This window comes from Nycticebus coucang, chromosome 1 (assembly GCF_027406575.1).
Source record: "Nycticebus coucang isolate mNycCou1 chromosome 1, mNycCou1.pri, whole genome shotgun sequence".
Taxonomy (NCBI): Eukaryota; Metazoa; Chordata; class Mammalia; order Primates; family Lorisidae; genus Nycticebus; species Nycticebus coucang.
In genome coordinates this window covers 72291185-72307679 of record NC_069780.1, presented here as the reverse complement: position 1 = coordinate 72307679, position 16495 = coordinate 72291185, and the positions used below count along the sequence as shown (strand labels likewise).

The 16495-nt window shown below is 36.2% G+C and overlaps 2 protein-coding genes across 4 annotated transcripts in view; both read left to right on the top strand.

Moving 5' to 3' along the window:
• SLC10A7 (solute carrier family 10 member 7) overlaps positions 1-16495 on the top strand; it is a 333888-nt gene that overhangs the window by 96493 nt on the left and 220900 nt on the right. The window contains exon 5 of one of the 3 annotated variants that reach the window (XM_053582265.1): positions 10754-10947. The exons of the other annotated variants lie outside the window; for them this stretch is intronic. Within the exon in view, the coding sequence (XP_053438240.1) occupies positions 10754-10789 (36 nt within the window). The 3' untranslated portion in view covers positions 10790-10947. Of the gene's footprint in view, positions 1-10753; positions 10948-16495 lie in introns of those variants that run through there. 3 annotated transcript variants of the gene reach the window in all.
• On the top strand, positions 7447-8124 carry LOC128580443 (prefoldin subunit 4-like). The gene has a single exon (XM_053582281.1). The coding sequence runs from the start codon at positions 7458-7460 to the stop codon at positions 7848-7850; it is 393 nt and encodes a 130-aa protein (XP_053438256.1). The 5' UTR covers positions 7447-7457; the 3' UTR covers positions 7851-8124.

Below are 16495 nucleotides of genomic sequence, written 5' to 3'. Positions count from 1 at the left end.
TAGCTTTTTACCAGCTTTGGCTCTTACATTTGAAATTCACATTTTGGTCTCATTCCTAACTACTGCAGCAGAATGGCCTTTAGACAACTAGACTTTAAAAAGTTAAAAGGCAATAAGTCACTCCCCTGGAAACGATGCAGAAACGTAGATTCAAATCATAAATAAGGAAATGCATTGAGTACATTAAACAGACATAGAAAAATGGATTTCTGTCTTTTGTAGTAAGGTAATTGGGCACCACTGCTTGGCAGGAGCTGGTGCTATTGAGCTAGCTATAGCTGCCACAGGTTGATAGGCAGGTGATAAGGCAGCTTCCACCAGGGTCTGCACAGGAGGCCTACCTAATATGCTGTCTGCCCTTAGGGCCTATGGGAACACAGTTGGATTATTATGTTAATGCATGAGCCCGCTGCCCTCTTCCTATCCCAGCTGGGTTCCCTGTTGTTAGGAACTGCTTTGCACTGACAGTAGAGTAATATGCTTCATGATTGAAAGGGCAAAGGGGCTTGAAAGAAAAAAATAAAAAAGAATAGGCCTGCACAGATATGTAAATGAGGGAAGGAAAGCTGTAGGAAGATTTCCCTCTAAGTATAGAGACAAAGTTCATTAGAAAGTTCTTCTCATAGTGCTGCTCTTAAAACCACTCATTTCTTAATTAATTTCTGGGCTTGCTTTCCTTCCTAACACTGGTAAGTATATAGTACCTGGAAGTGTTTTCCAAAACAGGCACGTAGGCTGATTGTTTTAAACTAAGATGCTCTATCGGTTAGTAGCCAGGTATTGTACTGACAGCTGTGCATATCTTCACAGTCATTATTCTTTATCATTCGTACTTCAGTCTTTATTCCACTAGACAATATTATTTTTTAAGATGTTGAAGGATTTATATTTTTTGTTGATGTCACTTTTGTTTTCCTTTAATTTTGATATAAGCTTAGAAAACTGCACGAACTTATCTTTTGGGAGTGTGTAGGGATAGAGGACAGGAAACAGTTGGATGGGGCAGAGGGATATTTCTTGGTTTTATTAATTTGGTATGAGTGGTAACCTAAACATTTTGTGTTTAGTCAGAGTTTTTAATGTTGACACCATAACCTAGTGAGTGTAGGCTTTGATGTCTGTGGATCTTTTCAAATCCTGGCTAATTAATTACTATCTGATTTTAGATAAATTATTTTACTTCTCATTTCTGCTGTAAAATGGGTATAATATAAATTTTAAATGGTAGGATAATACATATAAATCAGTTATTCTGACAGAGTGAATGTTCATTAAATGCTAGCTGTAGTGATATATTTCATTTTTTTGAGATGGGATCTCTCGCTCTGTCATTCAGGCTGGCGTGCCATAGCATGATCATAGCCTACTGTAACCTCCGCTTCCTGGGCTTAAGCAGCCTCCTGCCTTAGCCTCTTGGGTAGCTGAGACTATAGGTGCATACACCACACCCGGCTAATTTTTTTTTTTTTTTCTATTTTTTGGCAGAGATGGGGTCTCACTATGTTGCTCAGGCTAGTTTTGCACTTTGGGCCTCCAGCGATCCTCCCTCTGTTACTGCCTTCTCATGTTGATTGCCTGCTGCTACAGAGGAAGCCAATTCACTGAGACAGCATGGTTTACAGCAGAGAAAGAGTTTAATATCACAGGTGCCAAGCGAGGGGCTGGCAGGAATTTCTCAAATCCATCTTCCTGAAAATTAGGGAGAAAGCATTTTTTTTTTTTTTTTTTTTTGTAGAGACAGAGTCTCACTCTACCGCCCTCAGTAGAGTGCCCTGGCGTCACACGGCTCACAACAACCTCTAACTCTTGGGCTTACGCGATTCTCTTGCCTCAGCCTCCCGAGCAGCTGGGACCACAGGCGCCCGCCACAACGCCCGGCTATTTTTTGGTTGCAGTTTGGCCGGGGCTGGGTTTGAACCCGCCACCCTCGGCATATGGGGCCGGCGCCCTACTCACTGAGCCACAGGCGCCGCCCGGGAAAAAGCATTTTTAAAGACACTTTGCCAGGCAGAAGCCTAGGCAGTTGAGTCTGCTAATGGTCTGGGTTCAGGATGGAACTTTAGGGGTGTAGGAATGTTCTTTGTTGAGTCGGTTCTTGGGATGGGGAGGGGTGTCCCGGGACCTTGTAAATCATTTCCTTAGTATGGTCCATGGGTCTAGATGAGTCAGTTCTTCTATCAGAGTGCAGGGCCTGGAAGATATCTCAGAAACTACCGTTCGAAAGGTGATGTTATCTATGGTGCAAGTTAGTAGTTTTTACAACCACCAACTATGTGACTCCAGAGTACCAATTACAGAGAGGCAAACAAAGGAACAGTGACCAGTTATTATCAAATGAGGGGACTGTGGCTGATTATCATTGTTTTTGGCAGGGCATGTGCCTTCCTAGAGTTTTAGGCACTTACCGACCCTCCCCATTCTCGCCTTTTACCCCTTTATTGATTTGTAAAGGGCGATTTCACTGCCAACCTCCCAAAGTGTCAGGATTATAGGCGTAACTAATGGTGCCAGGCTAATGATGATATTTAATTGCCAGTGTAACAACTATCATTTTCAGTTACAAGACCATTATTTTAATACTAATGACTGTATTTTCAATGAGTTGAGGATTTTATCTACTTCCTTTTCATCAAGCTTCACCAAAGATGAGTGATTTTAGCTTCAGCCACATTTGACACAGGAAAATATTCAAGTAGACATCTAACTTACAGATTTAAAGGCTCCTCAAACAAAATGCTAGAATATGTGTCCAAACAGTCCTATAAGAAGCCATCCTTCAAAAGGTAAAAGACAGTTGAATGGAAAAGAAAAGCTAGTCAGTCCAGCATTCACAATAGTTTCTGGAGTTACTTTTAGTGTATGTCTGAATTTGTGAAGGTTCTCAAATATCTCTATATATCTCTAACTAACTGTTTTTCAGGTTGAGTGTCCCTAATCTGAAAATTCAAAATCTGAAATACTTCTGAAATCTGAAACTTTTTGAGTACCAACATGACACTTATAAGAAATGATCACTGGGGCATTTTGAGTTTTGGATTAGAGATGTTGAACCAGTAAGGTTCATACATAATGCAAATACTCCAAAATCTGAAAAAGTCTCACATCTGGAACATTTCTAGTCCCAAGCATTTCAGATAAGAAATGCACAACTATAATACATTTGATTATTTAAATTAAATTGGCGATATGTGGTTGGGTGCTGTTTTAAACACATCTTGTGTTTTGTGCTTAGCTGGTACTGCTCCTACAGAATGAGACGATGCTTGTAAAGATGATGTGTGCATGGTGCCTGGCACACATCGAGGGACTGAGGAGTGGCAGTCATCGTTCTAGTGCCAATGCAATTCCCTTCCCAACAGACCAGCCTGTGTTAGTAATGCCGTGCAGATATACAAGTAGGAATTTCAGAGAGATTCTCAAAGTCAGCAAATGCAGAAAGTTTAGGTTGGTATAGGCTCCATAGGCTACTGGTATGGTTACCATGTATCTGGTGAAAAAGAATACACACGATTTCTTCCATCAAAAACATAAATATGTAAACATCATTTTAATACTCTAGTGAAAACTTGGTTGAAGTTTGGGGTAAGTACCTTGTATTGTACCAGAAAAGAAACTTCTTTCTGGGTTGGCACCCGTAGCTCAGTGGTTAGGGCACCAGCCACATACACCGAGGCTGGCAGGCTCGAACCAGGCACAGGCCTGCTAAACAACAATGACAACTGCAACAAAAAAATAGCCGGGCATTCTGGTGGGTGCCTGTAGTCCCAGCTACTTGGGAGGCTGAGGCAAGAGAATCACTTAAGCCCAAGAGTTTGAGGTTGCTGTTAACTGTGATGCCATGACACTCTATTGAGGGACGACATAATAAGACTGTCTCAAAAAAAAAAAAAGGAAAAAAAAAGAAAATTCTTTCTATCAAGGTAATTGTGCATTTGACTTTTTTTTTTTTTTTGAGACAGAGTCTCACTTTATTGCCCTTTGTAAAGTGCCGAGGCATCACAGCTCACAGCAACCTCAAACTCTTGGGTGATCCTCTTGCCTCAGTCTCCCAAGTAGGTAGACTACAGGCACCCACCACAATGCCTGGCTATTTTTAGAGACAGGGTCTCGCTCTTGCTCAGGTTGGTCTCAAACTCCTCAGCTCAAGCAGTCCCCCACCTTGGCCTCCCAGAGTGCTAGGATTACAGGTGTGAGGCACTGTGCCTGGCCTGCATTTGACTTTAAATATTTAGAAAAAGGGAGAAGAAACTAGTTCTATATAAGCAATATTTCTTTGTAATTTTAGCAAAATCCTTTTCTAATATGTCTTTATATATTACGCATTTACTAATAGTCACATACATACATAGGGTGTGCGGTTGTGTGTATATGTATGTGTGACGATATATGTACATGACTATACATATGTATGTCTGTTTCTGTATATCTCTGTGCATCTGTGTCTGAGAATCAAAAGTGTAAGTATACCTAGGAATATGTTGAGAGGAGTTCTAGTTGAGTATATTTTTTTAAAGTGGCATTTTAAATAAAGTATTAAGTTTAAATAATTGAATAATAGTTGTTAAGTTATTAAGGCTTGAAGAAAAGTTATTCAAGGAAGCAATAAGCTCATGAAGTAGATCGAGCTATAGTGAAAGGATTACCACTTTTTTATGCCTTTGTTCTCTCACCAGATGACAGTGCAGGCAGGGTCCATATGCTGCTTGTTGCCAGAACATGGTTGTGCATCTGCCCCGAACATAGTCCATTGCAGAGTAAATCATAAACTCTGTTTGAAAGGAAGTCTGATTTCAAAGGGATGCCTGGTTTTCTTCCAAGTAGCTTTGGATTTGACACATGCAAATATGCCCTTGTGTGTTGAAAATGTTCATGAGGACAGAGGTCATATCTTATGTTAAGAAAATATTTTGCCATTTCTTATATGTAGTAGGAATTCAGCAAATGCCTGTTGACTGAGTAATTGGGTTGATTTTGATGCTAGTACTCAGATTCAAGTAGAAAGATTTCAAATCCATGGATCCTAGCGTCCCTTGTCTTCTCTTTACCTTTCCCTTGTACTGCTTTCAAGGAAGTGGTCTCCATGTGCCCTCTGACAGCTTTGTGAGACTGTGGACCAAGTTAAATTTCCAGCCTTTCAGACACCAATGACAAGCGGTTTCCTGACCACCTTTCTGCCTCCACCAACCATTTGTGGCCTTTATATTCTCCTCATGTTACTACTTTATCAGAAGCACAAGAAAGGCTAGAATTGAAGAGATGAAGACGGGGTTAGGAGATGTGCTTCAATAGGAAAGATGCAAAGATTTTGCCAGGGGAATTGGTTTGTGCCCTCCTAGAAATCATTAGCCTCTCTTGTGACTATGCTGTCCTTCTGGTCATGATCCCCATTCAGCTTTATTTTTTAGGGGACTTTTGGGAGAAGCTTGAATGGTTCTTTCAATCCAAACCGCAGTCCTAATGAGGACTGTTAGGACTACCTCCTTCATACAATTTTGTTTTCTCCCTGAAGACATTCAGGTTTTTCTTTCTATGATGTTAAAAAACAATTGATTTGTTGTAGAATACTTTCCTAAGCCTCACAAATCTCTAAATATTAACAAAGAAGTATGATTTTCAAATCAAATTATACTGTGAAAAATAAACACTGCCTTGCCCCATACCTCAGTGTTCTTCCTTCTTTCTTTCCCCATCTTTAAATGTTTATTTGTCGCTATGTTTCCAAACTTATCAGAAATTTTTAATTTCTCTTTCTGGATTCCTAACTTGGCAAATCATTGATTATTGGTTTTCACCACTTAGTAATGTGATGATATTGATGAATATAAAGTCAATAATAGCTAACATTTATTAAGCACTTACTATGCTAATGTTTTACATGGGTGATCTAATTTAATTCTTATAAAGTCCTTGTAAGTAGGTATCACTGTTTATACCCACTATTGTCCATCAATTAACACAAGACCACACTAGTAAAAAATTTTTTCCTTGAGGCCAGGGTGTTTTATTACAAAGATGTAATAAAAGCTTTGAAAACAAAATGATCCTTTCTAATTTCATGAAATATTTGTTACTTTTTATTGCTTCTGTATGTAAGTTATATGCAACTGACATGGTGTTAGAATCAGTTTTTACACTGCATGTCAAGGGGGTCGTATATGACTCATGGCGTACTTACTGAATTTGTTTCTGAGAATTGAGTCTTTTGTGATTCCACAAATATTTAGTTTTTTTTTGGTTTGTTTGTTTGTTTGTTTGTTTTTTTGTAGTTTACGGCCAGGGCTGGGTTTGAACCCGCCACCTCTGTCATATGGGACCAGCGCCCTAGTCCTTTGAGCCACAGGAGCCACCCAACAAGTATTTAGTTTTGTCTGGAGTGGACCTTGTGTGGTCTTGAATGAGGACCTCTGAGTCATATGTCCAAAGCATGTGCAAAACTGTCACATCAAGGCGTGCTATCGTATTGATTGCATTTGGATAGCCACCAGGCAAACATTCAAAAGGAAATGGACAACTGGAAGTTACAGTGATTGGAGAACTTAGTCTAGCACATGTGATGGGCAGCTGAAGCTTATGTGGGTATGAAGCAGGTCAACAGAGTGTGAGGGAGACATGCCAATGAATAGCAAAGACAATGAGCAGAGATTTCACAGTACACAGGCGGGCTATGGACCTTCCCGCCTATCCAGCAGTTCTACATGCTTCAGGAGGTCCTGGGCTTAGAACTACTGTGAGTTAAATACAATTCACGTGAGAATTAGTGTATTAAACTTGTCAGGGCTTCTCTAGCTGTAGAGCTGGCTTGAGACCATGGTAAACTAAGTCTGGGGCCCTCTGATGTCTGCGTTTCTTGGCTGTTGACATGGTAGACTACATGCTAAAACATTTCTTCTGCCACTTACCTCCTTCAAATCTTTGGGTTGTGCCCATATCTGTGCTTGTACAGGGTATTGTGTAGTATTAGATATAAGAATATCACACAAGATCAAGGTGGCTGGGACATGAAAAATGAGGGGAAAATCATGCTAAGGAGCACAGAAGTCTTTGTTTTTTGTTTTTTAAATGGACTTTTCAGGGTTGATCAGCTAGCAACTTTGTGTTAACTTGGTGATCTCAAGGGAAAAGGTCAGAGCTAGCCTAACTAGTCCCTCTTTCACTAGTAAAGCATAGCAGCAAAAACTGTGTGGAAACTGATGGGTTAACAGGAAACTGACAGAGGAGAAAAGGGAAAGGCAGAATTTTAATTTGCTTTAGTTTCCTTGAAGGTAAACCTAACCTTGGAGCTAATGATCTGTTAAGCATAAAAGCAGATCCTGAGGATAACAGAAGAAAGTTACCAGGAGGAAGCAGGGCATCCGCCAGATTCCTACTTTATGATAAAGCCTGGCACTGATCGATGAGATGGCCAAGTAAGCCCAGAAAAGCCCTGAGAGCCTCAACAATGAAACTTGGCGGCCACCATGAAGAAGGTGGCTGCAGAAGATGTCAACGTTACTTTTGAAGATCAACAAAAGATAAACAAATTTGCATGGAATACGAGTAGAATCACAGAGCTGAAGGAAGAAATAGAAGTAAAAAAGAAACAGCTCCAGAATTTAGAAGATGCTTGTGATGACATCATGCTTGCAGATGAAAACTGTTTAATGATACCTTATCAAATTGGTGATGTTTTCATTAGCCATTCTCAAGAAGAAACACAAGAAATGTTAGAAGAAGCAAAGAAAAATTTGCAAGAAGATATTGATGCCTTAGAATCCAGAGTGGAATCAATTCAGAGGGTGTTAGCAGATTTGAAAGTTCAGTTATATACAAAATTTGGGAGCAAAATGAACCTTGAAGCTGATGAAAGCTAAACATTTTATAATACTTTTTTCTAATTTGTTAATTTGTTTAATAAACTTGAATATTGTTTAAAATGATAATTTCCCTTCTTCAAATGACATGGAAAGGAAAACTTTCTTTTTTTTAAACTTTTCATTTATTTAATGGAAACTTGCCTATTTTCACATGTCTTGCTTATTTATTTTATATTTTTAAAAGAAGACAGTATACATCTGTATATTTTGCATAATGATTATGTCAAGTCTAGGGGCTTTATGTCATGTTATTAAAATCAGTTGAGCAATCAAAAACAAAAAAACCACACACAATGAAACTTCCTGAAACATTCTATCTAAGCTTACCACAAGAGATGAACATGTCTTCTGGGGCCACTGAAATCCCAGCAGCCTGTTCGAGAGGATTGTAGTTAAACTGAAAATTGAAAATAGGTGCTTGGTTGTAGACTTTCCTCATAAGGTGTCTCACCTTTACAGAAATGATATTATCCTTTTACCTAAGAGCTCATCACTGATTCATTTCATTTATTTCTCTCAACCACCTCACTTTTCTGTTTCTTCTTCTTATTATTATTTTCACGTCTACAAAATGGAATAACCCTTACCTCATAGGGTTATTTTGAGGAGTAAGTAAAATACTGCTTATTGTCTGGCACATAGAAGGTACTCAATAAATGTCAGCTTTTTTTTTTTTTCTCTGCTTCTGAAATGCTATTTTGAGGGAAAAGTCAAGTTAGTTAATCATTCCATTATAAATTCCTGGGTCAGAAAAACAGATTTTGTCTTTTGCCCTTACAGAATTTTATGCATCATGTCTCATTTAGGACTCTGTGAGCTACTGATCTAGGGGGAAAAGAATGAAATTCAGTTTGGTTAATAAAACATCTTGGAAGGCAGTTTTTAAACTGTGATGAAGCTAGGTTAAATGGGAGCCAAGTGGGGCCATTTCCAGGGGTTTTGGAGGTGAAGCAATTTGTTTTTATACTTGTATCAGTGCTTCTACTCTTTAAAATCTCATGTCTAGTCCCCAAGGTTCTATAATAAAGTCTTCAATACTATACATTTTTATTAAACATCTTTTTTTGGACTCCAATTTGCATTTCAGATAATATAACAAAATGTGTGTGTTTCAAATATTCACTGCATAATTGTGATTAGAACATGTAATCCCTCAAAAGATGTTAATTGCAATTTAAATTCACACTGAATATAATTAAGTGAGTTGGGGATTAGAAAGTAGATGTAAGGAGTAGTTCGGGGAACACATATTAAAAAAGCATCTACATTTTTTTTCTCCTAAAATATGTAAACCTCTTTCAACTTCTGAGATTAAAAAGATGAAGGAACAGAAAAGAAGAGGAGGAAGCAGGTTAAAGGACATCTTTTTAAAAATCTCAAACTATGTTCACAATTTAGATCTTGAATTTGTGCTAATTGTGATTAGGAAGGAGGGCCGGTTTAAGTAACCTTCTCATTTGTATTCTTGAAGAGTCTTTGAATACATGTTGACTCACTTGGTGTCTGATAAAGACTTCAGTGAAACTGAGATCTTTTTAAGAACTTCAGAGAGTGATTGGATGGGAAGTGCCAACAGAGATCTTTTAGTCCAACTGTTATCTGACGCTTCAATCTTCCTCACAATCTCTTTGTCAAGGGAGTGTTTTCTGAATAATTTGATATAACAGGAACTGTGTGTGTGGACAATTCATATTTAAGCAGTGCTTTTCTATGAATGCACTGTTTTAATGGAAATAAAGAGTATTGCAAGAAACACCGATGTCTTATTTTCTTTTCTAATATGATAGTTAAAGGATACTAAAACTTGAGATTTAAGGTTTTAAAAAGTGTCAGAGAGTTGTATCTTCCAGTGACTGAGAATTATTTGGTATTGAATCAAGAAGCAATTATTCAGAAGGCTCCCAGAATAAAATTACACCTCTAACCTTCATTTTATTCATAAATTTTCCTAAGAATGAGTTTTAAATCAGAGTGATCTGTCTTGAGTAGTCTAAGCACAGTTTTAAAAGTAAAAGTGTTGCTTTTACGTAAGTCATTTCTTTTTCATATGTGTTTAGAAGAGGAAAATAGCAATTAACTTCATAAACCTGTTTTGAATGAGTCACACCATAAATATAATACAAAAATTTCTTGAAGCAAAATAGAGAAAGGGAAAGAGGGAGGGAAGTGTGAGAGTAGCAGAGAGAGACAGAGACAGAAAGAATGTGTGTTAGTTACACATATTGGCTACCTAATACATTGTTGGACTCTATAAAACATAAATTTTTAAGAAACAATTTCAAAGTCTTTTCAAATTTTGTAAATGTTTGAAATATTCTTAGTGGAAATATTTCATGTGAAAATTCAGGTGGGAAGTTCTGTCTTTGTTTCATAAGAAATTGAATATCCTTTAAAAAGAATCATGAATCTAAGCTTGACTTTATCTTTTCTGTTGTGGGGAGTATTAAGGAAATACATTTTTGATGTGAGTAAATAATAAACTCTATTGAAAAGGACATAGAAACTGTTCTTCTCTAAGATAATATCTGTGGCTTTAAGTATTTGAACTCTCATCTGTCTTGTTTGCAACCTAAAATCATTCCACCTAAATGTCTTTGTTTGTTTTTTTTTGTTTGTTTGTTTTTTGCTATTTATTTTCCCTATAAATGCCTATTTTGATAATGACTATCATGGATTCTTTTTCTAATAATATAAAATTACTGTTATTTTCAATGAAATGATTTTTGGGGAGAGGGTGTTAAATTCACATTATCACATGAACATAATTTTCGACCAATGGTGTATCAAGGGAAAGGATTACCAGTCATTCCCTGTCCTAAAGCACATGGCTCTGTGACTTCTTATAGTCACATACAAAATTCCACAGTGACTATATAATAAAATTTTGTGTTCTTGTCCAGGGGCAGTGGCTGACACTTGTAATACTAGCATTTTAAGAGGCTGAGATGGATGGATTGCTTCAGCCTCAGGAGCTCAAGACCAGCCTCAGCAAGAGTGAGACCCCCATCTCTACTAAAAATAGAATATCACACCTGTAATCCTAGCATTCTGGGAGGCTGAGGTGGGTGGATTGCCTGAACTCACAGGTGGAGACCAGCCTGAGCCAGAGCGAGACCTCGTCTTTAAAAATACCTGGGTTTTGTGGCGGGAGGCTGAGGCAAGAGAATTGCTTGACCCCAGGAGTCTGAGGTTGCTGTAAGCTATGATGCTACGTCACTCTACAGGATGACTGTAAGCTATGATGATACATCACTCTACAGGATGAGACAAAGTGAAACTGTCTCAAAAAAAAAAAAGAAAATTATGTTCTTATATGGTTTAAAAATTTTTCATAACTTTATTTTTTTATGTATTCCTAGTAGATAATCTCAAAATATAAACAAAGAAATACCATAATCTCACTGTTCAAATAACTATATATATATATGTCTTTCCAAACCTGCACATACACTTAATGTAATGAGATCATACAGTGCATACTGTTTTGTAGTCCTGTTTGTCCACTTAACAATATATTGTGAACATCACTCCATGGTGCTTTATAATCACTCTTTTTATAGACTATTATTTTCATGTGTGGATGTGTAAGGATTAATTTAGCCCTGGATATTTCCAACTACTTTTGCTATTAAAAATAATGGCGTGGTGAAATTTCTTTTAGTTAAATCTTTTCTTGGATCTGTAGTATTTTCTTTCTTTCTTTCTTTTTTTTTTTTTTTTTTTTTTATTGAGACAGAGTCTCACTTTGTCACCCTTGGTAGAGTTCCGTGGTATCATAGCTCCCAGCAACCTCAAACTCTTGGGCTCAAGCAATTCTCTTGCCTCAGCCTCCCTAGTAGCTGGGACTATAGGTGCCTGCCACAACACCCAGCTATATATATATATATATATATATATATATTTGTTGTTGTTGTTTGTTTGTTTGTTTGTTTGTTTAGCAGGCCCGGGCTGGGCTCAAACCAGGCACCCTAACTGCTGAGCTATGGGTGCCCAGCCAATTGGTAGTATTTTCATATAAAGTTTTAGAAGTCGAATTGCTGGGTCCAGGGACATGTATGGATATTGTTGAGGTATTGATGCTTACTAAACTTCTAGCAAGGTTATAAAGAGTGTAAAATTGCCTTTTCCTTGAACTCTTATCAAACATATGCATCATTATTTTTTAAAAATCTTTGCTCATTTGATGTTTTTTTTTCTCCTGCTGCTTTTGTTTTCTCAGTGCAAGTTGGCCCATTTTTTTAAAGACAGGAGGTCCACTTCTAATATGTTTTAGAAGTGTGTATTAAATAAATATTTTTATTTCACATCCTCCCCCAATATTTATCGGTCATATTTTACAGTAAAATTTAAACGGAAATGTTTACGAAGTTATTCTATTTGTTTGTTTTGCTTCAATAAAAAAAAAAATGTACATTGTAGTCACTGAACACATTGTTTAACTAGATGTCTAACCATGCTGTAAATGGTGCCTGTAGAAGGATCGAGGGACAAGACCTTTAAGCTTTTTTTCTTTTTAATCACACCTTAAAATCTTAGAGAATCTGAACTTATATGTTTGGGCTACTGTTATTACAGTGAAACCTTCTGAGAGTATCTTCTTGGGTAATTTTTTTAGAGAAAGTCACTTACAGATATAAAACGTTTGACCAGAAGAAAGCCTCAGGTTGTCAGAGTTACTTATACACTGTTGTTCAGCTGGGCCTCTTTATTAAATCATCTCTTGGCAGTCCATTAGTTGTGGTGCTACAGCTATTGCATGGCCCACTAAGCTAATATACCTTCAATCACCAGCAGAAAGATAACCTTAATAAAAATTTGAAGTCGGTTTAGTGCTTCACTGCTTGCTGACTAGTGTTTTACTGTTTACTGTGTCTATAGAATTTCCATACTCTGTATTTTTGAGATACATATATATCTTATCTACATAGTATAGTAGAGTCAAATAAAGATTAATGACCTAGAGTGGACTGTTTGGGAGTTCATCCTTGTTATTCTGACTCAGCCACTGTGTGATCTTAAGCAAGTCACTTCCCACACGGGGCTTCTGTCAAACCCTTATAATGTAAAATTAAGAAATTGGAAAGAGGTTTTCTAAATTTTTTTCTGTATTTGTTATTTTTAGAAAATTTAAATTACATTCTGCTGAATGTAACATGTTGAAGCTTTGTTTAAAGGTTAGCTATGATTTTATAGAACATAAAGAGAATTTTTATATTCTAACCCCTACAAAAATGTTAGTAAACAGAATGAAAATAGAAGAGATTACATTATTCAATGTATGTGGTACAAGAGAAAGATTACTTAAAGTCTACTAATTTTTTTAAAAATCAACATTTTTGTAGTAATTACTGAAAAGTATAGTTTTTATTTTAAAAAGTAAAACTGTAAATCATGAAAATAAGCTCATTTTATCATTCACTTAATACAATTTGGATTGTAGATATTTACAAATTCTTACAAAGAATGAAGAAAAAATCATGTGTTGCTTTTTTTTTTTTTTTTTGAGACAGTCTTACTATGTCAGCCTTGGTAGAGTGCTGTGGTGTCATAGCTCACAGCAACTTCAAACTCTTGGTCTTAAGCGAATTTCTTGCCTCAGCCACCCAAGTAGCTGGGACTACAGGCACGCCCACCTATTTTTTGTTGCAGCCATCATTATTGGTTAGCTGGCCCGGGCCTGGTTCGAACCTGCCAGCCTTGGTGTATGTGGCTGGTGCCATAACCACTGTGCTCCAGGCGCCAAGCCTTAATTAAGTGTTGCTTTTGGGAAGCCAGGCCTGATGTAATTTTCCTAAGAAAATTATATGACTTGATGATGTATTTTTTGCTGGTGTTTTGTTATTTTTTGCAATGAAGCCATAAAAATATGAATTTTCAAAAAGAATACAGTCTTCATCAGTTTCCACAGGTGCTCTCAAAAAAATGTTCTGCTTGCTCTCCTTTTAAGCACCCATCTGCTTTTTCATTTTCCTCATTTCTCATTGACTTTGTTCTGATTTCATTAGGTTAATTAAATGGTACATCTTCTGCAGGATTGACAGTTCTAGTTAGCAACATATTTGCATTTTATGTGTGATATGTTACAAGGTGTTTAAAATTCTGTACAATTATTTAGAGTAAGCTAACCAAAGCTGAAGGGTAGAGATAGGTACTTTATAAAGGAGTTAGGGTAGGGGTGCAGGAAAGGAAAAGATTTTCTTGGGGATCATTTTAGAAATGGTTAGTTCATTAGTGGAACTTTTCCCACTGTGATGTCTCTTATGTCCTTGTACAACCTAAGTTCTTCAGGGAGTTTGAAAATGAATAATTACATGATAAAGTTTTGCTGGGCCTTATTTATATAGTATATGATATTTGGTAGAATTTTGTAGAATACCCAGTAGGATTTTTTTTTTTGTTTGTTTGTTTGTTTGTTTTTTGGGACAGAGGCTTACTCTGTTGCCCAAGCTAGAGTGCCATGGCTTCATCCTAGCTCACAGCAACCTCACATTCCTGGGCTCAAGTGATCCTCCTGCCGTAGTCTTCCCCAAGTTGCTGAGACTACAGGCATCTGCCACAGCAATACCCAGTGGTTTTATATTTGCCCTCATTTAATCCTCATACAAGTTTTATAAAGTTGGTATTGTTATTCCCATCTAATAAAATGAATAAACTGAGATTTAATGAGTTTTCATAGATAAGTACGTGACCAAATTGTTTTGAAATCAAGTCTTTTGATCCCATTATCAGTGCTCGTTCTAGTATTTCACAAATATCTGTGTGATGATAGTTTATTTTACATGAAATCCTTACCATTTTTAAATAAGTGAAAGACAGGGTATCTTTTTTGAATGTCAGATAAGGTCAGAGTCTTTAAGCATCTATATTATGTTATTATTAAAAATAATGACTTGAAAAGACATTTTTATGATACAAATCACAAGCATGCCTTGAAGCTTAATCTTTCTAAGATAGGAAGTAGTAACTATAATTCTGTAGTTTTGATTCTTTTCTGTTTTTATTAAATCTTATTGCTTTTTTATTAAAATTTTCTGTGTAAACCTTAGAACCAAGTAAATAAGAAAAAGGTAAACCTTAGAAAAAAGAAAAAGGTAAACCTTAATGCCATACAGTTATGTTTTTCTACCTTTTGTTGACTTTTAACATTTTTACATATATGAAAAGTCTTGTTTTTATGTATATCATTTACAGAGATTTAAATTCAAGCTTTATAATATATGTGCATTAGTTTGGAAAATATTTTAAGTTCGTAAACCCTAACACAGTCAAGATTTAGATCACTGCCATCATAACAAAAAATTCTTTTATGCCTCTTTCCCTTCTCCTGCCTGCAGTCCCTAACAGCCAGTGAGCTGGTTTCTGTCTGTATGGTTTTGCCTTTTCCAGAATATTCCATCAATGGAATAGTAAGGTACTTTTGTGTCTGGCTGCTTGTACTTTCGCATAATGCTTTTGAGATTCATCCATGTTGTTGCATGTATCAGTAGTTCATTCCTTTTTATTGCTGAGGAATATTCCTTTGTATGCAAATCTATCACAATTTCTTTATCTATTTCTTTATCCAGTCTATCAAATCTATCACAATTTCTTTATCTATTTCTTTATCCAGTCTATCAAATCTATCACAATTTCTTTATCTATTTCTTTATCCAGTCTATCAAATCTATCACAATTTCTTTATCTATTTCTTTATCCAGTCTATCAAATCTATCACAATTTCTTTATCTATTTCTTTATCCAGTCTATCAAATCTATCACAATTTCTTTATCTATTTCTTTATCCAGTCTATCAAATCTATCACAATTTCTTTATCCATTCACTAGCTGATGGACATTTGGGTAGCGTTTTGGTTTTGAGCTATTACAAATAAAGCTGAACATTTGAATCCAAGTCTTTGTGTGAACATGTGGATGTCTGTCTCTTTTATAAATACCTAGTGGTGGGGTGGCCATATCAGTCATATGGTAAGTATATGGATGAGTTTGAAAGAAACTGCCAAACTATTTTCCACAGTGGCTGTATCATTTTTAGTCAAAGCAATGTTACATGAGGGTTCTAGTTGGTCCACATCCTCACCAGCACTGAACTGTCAGTGTCTGAGTTTTATCTCATGGTGATTTTAATATACATTAATATCTAATGATGTTTAGTGTCTTTTCATGTGTTGATTTACCATCTATCACTCTTCTTCAGTGAAATATCTGTCCAAATCTTTTGTACATTTTTTTCCATTGAATTGTCTTCTTATTTAGCTATAAGAGGTTTCTAATTTTTACTTTTAAATATATTCTACATATAGATATGTATTTACAAACACATTCTTTCAGCCTGTGGCTCTGTTTTTCATTTTCTCTGCATTGTCTCTAAAGGAAAGAAGTTTTAAATTGTGATAAAGTCGTTTATCAATTTTTTTTATTCTAAAGTTTATGATTTTTGTGTATTAACTTAGAAACATTGTCTTAATCCAAAATCACAAAGATTTTCTATGTGTGTTCTTCTAAAAGTTTTATAGATTTAGCTCTTGTGTTAAAGTCTATAATCCAGTCCAACATAGTTTTTATATATAGTGAGGTGAATGTCAAATGTTTTTTTTTTTTAATTTATAGATTTGTTTTGGTTGTTTCATATAGATGTCCAGTTA

Bases quoted from the DNA above. Each gene is read 5' to 3' on its own strand.
- LOC128580443 (XM_053582281.1), top strand. From the start codon at position 7,458: ATGAAGAAGGTGGCTGCAGAAGATGTCAACGTTACTTTTGAAGATCAA.